This window comes from Trematomus bernacchii, unplaced genomic scaffold (genome assembly GCF_902827165.1).
Source record: "Trematomus bernacchii unplaced genomic scaffold, fTreBer1.1, whole genome shotgun sequence".
NCBI lineage: Eukaryota > Metazoa > Chordata > Actinopteri > Perciformes > Nototheniidae > Trematomus > Trematomus bernacchii.
Window position 1 is genome coordinate 436,939 of NW_022987690.1, and position 7,950 is coordinate 444,888.

A 7,950-nucleotide genomic window follows, 5' to 3' on the forward strand; every position below is an offset into this window, starting at 1 on the left:
GCTATCTTGCCTTTCCATCTTAATCTTGAATCTCTTCCATTTGGATATCATGTCAAAAGAAGCTTGTCTTAAGCAAGAAGTTATACTTTCTATCTGGCCGGCTACTGACTTACATAACATCCCACCACTGCCTTTTATAACTGAGCTATTTTAAGTAAATACAAGATTAAAATATAAAGTGTTAATCTCAAAGTTCTTTAAAATTGCAGTTTTAGTGAAAGTCCTGTGTTTCTGCAGTGAGCATAAGACTGGAAACATGAGGTGTGGATTCTACTAAAGCACTTCTGAGAAACTTTTTAAACAGATGTACTTTTACAGTTTTTTACAGACTTTAACATTGTCGTTGAGTGCTTAGTCAAATAAAAAAAAACTCTAAATACAATAAGCCACTGTTAATGTTTTCACACGCTGTGTATTCAGTTAACACCTTTCCAAAATGCTAATATTTACTTCACATACAAGCTTACCTGATATCAAAATAATGGATAATTCTTGTCATATGTTCGCACACAGAATGCCATAAATGATAGGTCCTGTTGGAAACCTTAACGTGGTTTAAACTCAAAGTCTGTATGCTCATAGCTGATCATATTTTTATGAATGAACAGATCAGTGAAACTTTGAGAAACAGCTGATTTGCTATGTTTAATAATCACTGCTGCTTATAAAGCTTTTACTGCTGCTATTATATCACTTGCAAAACATTCTACTGTACATTCCATAAAGCAAAGATGACCTATTTACTTTTACGTAGGTTGCCAGAAATGCCCACATCCCAATGGAAACACTCCGGGGTTTGCAGGGTTCCGTTAGATGTTACTGCTGCTCTGTTCAGTTCAGGTCATCTCTCTTTAGGGTTAAACCTGTGAAACTGTACTTGGTTGTTTACTTTATTCCACATGTGTAATTTACATGTTTATCATGTGTGTTTAATACTCTATAATACATGTACCTGGCAGAGTTCATCACTGCATCACATTGTCTCCATCACTAGGTGGTGCTGTGCACTGCTCCACTAGAGCACCAAATGTGACTCATCATCATCATCATCATCATCATCATCATCATCATCCTGATAGTGCCCTTTTAAAGAAAAAGAAAACAATAACTAATCATTTGAATACATAACAGAATAATAATGCCTATGCAGGGGTGAGCCAAGACAAATTCAAATGGCCATAAGGACTATATTACACGCATTGTCACCGTGTTTTCTGGGTTCATGTGGAGCTGCGTGTTAATGTTGAGGCTGCTAGATTCTTGTGTCACAATAGTAGAGTATCTGAAAGCTATATTTGTGAGGAGTCGGGCCTCAGCAGTTTGTCCTCTACGGACTCTGCAGGGTGCTGGGATCTGACTAAAAATAATTAAGAGTAAAGAATAAATAATAACTTAAAGCATAAAGAATACAAAATAACACAAACAAATAATATAAAGCATTAATACTTATAAATAATAGAGTAAAGGCATTCATTTAAAAATGTAGACTAAAGCATTAATAATAAGATTGAATAATTAACAATAATACTGAAGTCTAAATAATACAGTATCAAAACAATTAATGATTAATAAAGCAATAATAGTAAAGCATAAATAATAAAGAGTTTGTTATTATTTAAAGAGTAGGCTAAATAATAATTGCGTAAATAAAAAAGCATGAAAAAACAAAAATAATTCATACATTTGAGTATATGATATAGTAAATGATATATCAAATATAATAAGAGTAAAAAAGAAAACATAAATAAAAAAGCAATCATAGTTAAGAGTAAATAACAAAGATTAGAAAAAGAAACAAGTCATAATAAGAGTTCACAACACAGGCCCCCCCCTCCTGACGTATGCATCAGGTGACTGGAGTCTGACGGGCCTTTATAAAGGAACTTTGACAAGTTCCTCTCAGTTCCTCCTGGTCCCGAACTTGGATTTGAAGTGCTCAGCGGCTGCGGCTCTTCTTCTGCTCTCGGAAACTTTGCGGGTGAGTTACACTTTCCTCTGTCTGAGCCTGGACACAGCCGCGCGCTCCTCACACGCGCAGTGACACTTTTAAAGTTACAACTTTTTCCTTCACTGTGTGCGTTGTTCTGGTTGAAGAGTTTAAGAGACTCCGCTGCGGCTCTCCCTCCCTCTGGACCCTTCCCCCGCTCACACTCTCCATCAGACCCGGGTCTGGGGTCCGTTGGCCCTCAGAAGTGTTGGACTCCATTGTTCTCTTCTGTCTGATCAATTTCAGCACACAAAGTCACTCATGTAGAAAGTGGCGGGATATGTTCTGTGTAATAACAAAAAGTAAAACTGTTCCCATTGTCTGTCTCTCCTGGAAGAGAGTTCCCATGGTGAAGCTGACTTATTATTATTATTATTATTATTATTATTATTATTATTATTATTATATATTAAGATAATGCCTTCAGATTCGGCAGAGAGTCCACACCCCTGACAACTATTAATTATGGCATGTGACAAACGTTTTACTTCCTTAGGTCATATTCTCATATAACTGAGGAAACCATAGTCACTTCAAGACTCAAGAAATATTGGTCCTGGATGTAACCCATGTATTTAGTTTGTTTTGTTAAAGAACACTAATGTTGAACAGAGAAGGTCAGCTTTTCCAGCTTAGTGAAGCTAGTCAGATTTATGCTGAGAGATGAAGAGGAAGACTCAGTGGTCAGGAGAGTGTGTGAGCACTGTTAAAGTTCTGAACATCTCCCAGCGTCGTCACGGCTCTGTGCTGCTCTCAGAACAGCTAAAAGCTTTACATGCTCTTCCACCGGCTGGAGGGGCAGACACTTTACGCTGCCTCCCTCTGTGTCTTTGTCCTCACCATGGCAAATAATTAAAAGCATAAATCTTTGTTGGAAAAAAGCTCACAGGAGTAGAGAGGAGAAGACTGATAAGATGATATAGAATAAGGTATTTAATATGGGGGTTAGCATACCTGCGTATACTCGGGTCATGTGACTCGCGCTGCCCAGCTAGTTGCCTGCCTCAGAGCGCTGTGTGTTAGCTTTGCTTTAAGATGCATTTAAATATGCCATTATTTACTTTCCCATGGTTCTCTATTGAAGAGCTACATAACATGATTTGATCGTCTTGCTGATTCAGGGTTTCTTAAAATATATTTCCACATTTACCTGAATTTAAATGCAGTGTTGCATACACTGACCACTGATCGCAGTGTTTGGATTAGCTGCTGTTTAATCATGAAATGCTCCAAAAGGCCAAAAACCCTGAGGAAGTGAATCTTATGTTATTCTGGTTCTGTGTCTGTATATGATTGACAGTTCAACATTGTTCCCCTTCTTCTTTAAACAGCTGAGGCTACCTGAGAATGGGCGACTGGAGTGCTCTGGGTCGCTTGCTGGACAAGGTCCAGGCCTACTCTACTGCGGGGGGGAAGGTGTGGCTGTCAGTCCTCTTCATCTTCAGGATCCTGGTCCTGGGGACCGCCGTGGAGTCCGCCTGGGGAGACGAGCAGTCTGCATTCAAATGCAACACTCAGCAGCCTGGCTGTGAGAACGTGTGCTATGACAAATCCTTCCCCATCTCCCACGTGCGCTTCTGGGTCCTACAGATCATCTTCGTGTCCACGCCCACGCTGCTCTACCTGGCTCACGTCTTCTACCTAAACAGGAAGGAGCAGAAGTTTGCCAGGAAGGAGGAGATTCTTAAAGCTGTGCAAAATGATGGAGGTGATGTTGACATCCCGCTGAAGAAAATTGAGTTGAAAAAGCTCAAGTATGGCATCGAGGAGCACGGCAAAGTGAAGATGAAAGGGGCCCTGCTCAGAACCTACATAGTCAGCATTTTATTCAAGTCTATGTTTGAGGTGGGCTTCCTGGTGATCCAGTGGTACATATACGGCTTCAGCCTTAATGCAGTGTACACCTGTGAGAGGGACCCCTGCCCCCACAGGGTGGACTGTTTCCTGTCCCGTCCGACGGAGAAGACGGTCTTCATCATCTTCATGCTGGTGGTGTCTATGGTATCTCTGATGCTCAACGTCATCGAGCTCTTCTACGTTTTCTTTAAGAGGATCAAAGATCGCGTGAAGGGCAGACAGCCCCCCATTCTGTACCCAAATGCAGGCACATTGAGCCACACTCCTAAAGACCTGTCCACCACTAAGTATGCCTACTATAACGGCTGTTCCTCCCCCACCGCACCACTCTCACCCATGTCCCCCCCAGGCTACAAACTAGCCACAGGGGAGCGGGGAACTGGCTCCTGCCGTAACTACAACAAGCAGGCCAACGAGCAGAACTGGGCCAACTACTCCACAGAGCAGAACCGCCTTGGCCAGACTGGTGGAGGAAGCACTATTTCAAACTCCCACGCTCAGGCTTTTGACTTCCCTGATGACACCCACGATAAGAAACTGTCGTCGCCCGCGGGACACGAGCTGCACCCGCTGGCGCTGATGGAGGCGCGGCCCTGCAGCCGGGCCAGCAGCCGCATGAGCAGCCGGGCCAGGCCGGACGACCTGGATGTGTAAGCCCTGCGCCCCCCCCCCAACATGTGGCTGAAAACACTTCATCACATGTAAGATCCATGTGGGGGGGTAACCTCAATCACAGACTCTTAGTCACTCAAAGAGACATTTCATTTGTTATGTAACACTGTCATAGGTACAAGTTGCAAATATTTGTTCAATAACTGTTGGTTGAGAGAAGACTAACAGCCGGTGGTTTACTGCTCTCAGTTGCCATGGTTACAGCTACATTCTGTTCTTTGTTTCTGCTATTGGTGACAGCATTTCACTTCCCATCATCACATCTGAATGAGGAGCCTTCTTTGTTTTGTTTACATGTGAGCAGATCAAAATAAGTCTTTTCTGCTTCTTCTGGTTCATTTACATTCTGTTGGCCAATAAGCACGCCACACTGTTTGGACTTAAAAAAGTGAGTAAACTCTACTCTGCTACTTCTGAGTTGAAGGTAACTCTTAAGTGAGTCAGCTTTCAGGTTCAAAACAAACACACATGCATTGAGTAGCTTGTACTCTTTGAGTGCATCAATAGAATGAACCCATGGGAACTCTTTAACTCTGGTCCCAGTTCTTTATTCAAATCACTTGAGTCTCAACAAAGACGCAGCCTTATTGGGGCCTACAGCGAGTGTTAGGGCAGGATGCTTAATATCAGTTGAGTGAATATTTATTGCTTGGCATCAGTACGACTTCCAACAAGTGACTACTATCAGCATCTCTAACTCACAGAAAACATTTTTCATTAATCCCCTGAAACTTTATATTTATTGACAGTTAGACACATCTTTCTCTTTGGTTACTTTTTCAGTCAGCATGGACTGTGGTTTCCTGATCAACTGAATGTATGTGCTGTTATGTTTCCATGTGTCTTTGGGGCTGTGTGTGTGAGGGTTCAGCAAACATAAAGGAAGGCTTTATTATTGTGTCTTATCTTCTTATCTTCCGTGGCCTGTAGAGAAAGACTGTAGAGAAAGACTGTAGAATGGCTTTCCTTCTTTTACATATTTGAATGAATGATCTTTTTTGTTCTGTAGGTATTGTTTTCTTTTTCAGACTCAATGTAGCCCTTGCTGCTTGAGAAATAGATTTTTAAGTACTGTAAATTCAGCTAACTATGTCACAATACAAATGTGAGTTTTTAGAAGACTGCCTATAGATCTGGACTAATATTTAGTCAGTTATATTAAAATGTATGCCAATGTAGCTCCATAACTACAAACACTAAGATAATTCTCAATTTGGCCTTTTTTCCTTTGAATTGTAATTGAATTGTTTAAATCATCATTTGTGCATCATATTGTCGGTACTTACATGTGTCATGGATCTTTCAGCTACAATGGCATTTGCACTGAAATCTTGATGGTAGAGATGTAATGTGATGCACACAGTTAGTTGTAAGAGTTTTCTGATACACATGTTACTAATTTATTTGATAACACAAAAATCACTACAGAGTATACCATTAGACATCTGAGCTCTGGTCCTGTGAGAGCAGGAGCAGAGCTCATTTGTTGCCATAATTCAGTCAATGCTAATCCCTCCACTGTTGTACAGTGTAAGTGCAAAACTCTCTCATTGTATCTGTGAAAAGCTATTTTAACCAATAAATGTACAACAGTTGACAAAATTGTTTTGTTTTTGGCAATGATTATTCCACGAAGACCTGAAATGTCTAATTTCATCATCATTTTTAGTTTGAATGAATCATTCAGATTACAACGGCTGCCATCTTTAATATGCAGTCAGAGGTGTTTGGCCTGCTGTAAGGTGAGAAACAACGTTTATAGCAGACTGACTCAACTCTGCCGGCTGCAGATAAAAGAACAATGTCACAGGGTCCATCAGAGAGACATTGTCATGAGGTGCGTTCACACCGGAGTACTTTGGTGTACTTTTCCCACAATAGTTCATCAGAACTACGATATATTTGCGTTCACACCAAAAAGCCCCAGGAACTAAAGTAGCTCAACTTAGTTCGCGAGACTCGCTTTTCAGTCCCTGCTACAGAGCAGGGTCTATCGTGGGAGAAAGTAGTTCGTACGTCTGATTGGCTGTGCGGAATGCAAACCACGCCCGTTTGACTCAGAATTTTTTGTTGTAAGCGGCCATTGTATTTCCTCGCTTCGCAGCACACACGAAGAGATTCCTTTTGTGAAAGCAGTTATTATAGCAACACTAAATAAATCAATTGGAGCGGTGGAGTGATGAGGATGAGGATGTGTCTGCGCTTCTGGCGATTGACTCGGAGGACGCGAAGCGCCACATTCCGAAGCTTCTACTGCATGCAGTTTCAGTGGATCAGCAAAGTTAGCAGACCTGGCAAAGTCATGTCGGGACGACTACGAAGGTCAAATAAAATACATGCACTGCACTGTTTTAATCTGCACAATACTGGTCTTAGATGTACTTTTATTTGCTCAGTAGATCGAGCTAGCCACGGTAGAACTTGCTAACGTTAGGTCCAAGCTGGCTAATAACATCTAGCTAGCTAGCTATTCTCATCCATGCCCGCTATGAACACGTTTTGACTTGTTAATAAGTGTGCAATGTTATGTAATTTGCTTCACTAACTCATGGCACTAATCGTGTGTTTCAGGCGAGGTGTTTCTCTCAGGATTAGAAACTAGTTTTCCCCTCCGGGATAACTCGATAATATAACGTTAGCAATTAGCATGCTAGCTGGACCTGTGTGGCTACACCAGGGTTGCCAACTCTCACGCATCTGGCGTGTGACACACGCTTTCACTCTCAATCTCACGCTCTCACGCTGCTCAAACTATTCTCACGCCAAAAACAAGAATACCGAAGACTAGAAACGGTTTTGAAAACTTTTGTCACTAGTGATCGTCTTCTCAATAGAACATCTTTGATAATGTCTTCTGGCCAATCAGAATCACGATAACGGCGTGGTGTTGTTGCAGGAAGTCCCGACGGAGAATACTTTTGCGGTAGTACATCTCTATATACATCGATACAACATTACGTGTTGATAGAAATCAACACGTAATGAAATAAGACCCCACGGTTTGATGATTGATAGGTGTGTGGGCTGTCTTTCATTTTGACACACAGAACAATGGGGGCTATCCACCCTTATCCACAATGTACAGTAATTCACACAGCCTCTTCCCTCTTCTCTCTGTGAGGAGCAGCAGGTTCAGCTTTCAGAACAAAGTAACAAAAAACTAAAATGGCATTCATTTTTTTAAATATGTCGTGTAGTAATAGATTTATTTATTTTTCTTCTCAAGAGAGTACCAGAATGTGTATTTTATGTTAGTATTTCAAAAAATCTCCTGGGGGAGACTCCCCCCCAGACCCCCCTGCAGGGGTTGAGTTTTCAGCATGTCAACTCTTTCACTTAAGGGGAAATTGCAGGATTGGCTCCAGGTCGCCCTTTTTATTTACTACAAGACAAATGTGCCTTTTTATTTCATACAGTTCAATTTGGATTGAGAT

General features: G+C 41.4%; 1 protein-coding gene across 1 annotated transcript; it reads left to right on the forward strand.

Moving 5' to 3' along the window:
• The first annotated feature begins 1,879 nt into the window (after positions 1–1,879).
• On the forward strand, positions 1,880–6,120 carry cx43 (connexin 43). Its single transcript, XM_034138306.1, has 2 exons — positions 1,880–1,978; positions 3,319–6,120. Exon 2 carries the CDS (start codon positions 3,335–3,337, stop codon positions 4,496–4,498), a length of 1,164 nt encoding a protein of 387 aa, XP_033994197.1. The 5' UTR covers positions 1,880–1,978; positions 3,319–3,334; the 3' UTR covers positions 4,499–6,120.
• The last annotated feature ends 1,830 nt before the right edge of the window (positions 6,121–7,950 follow it).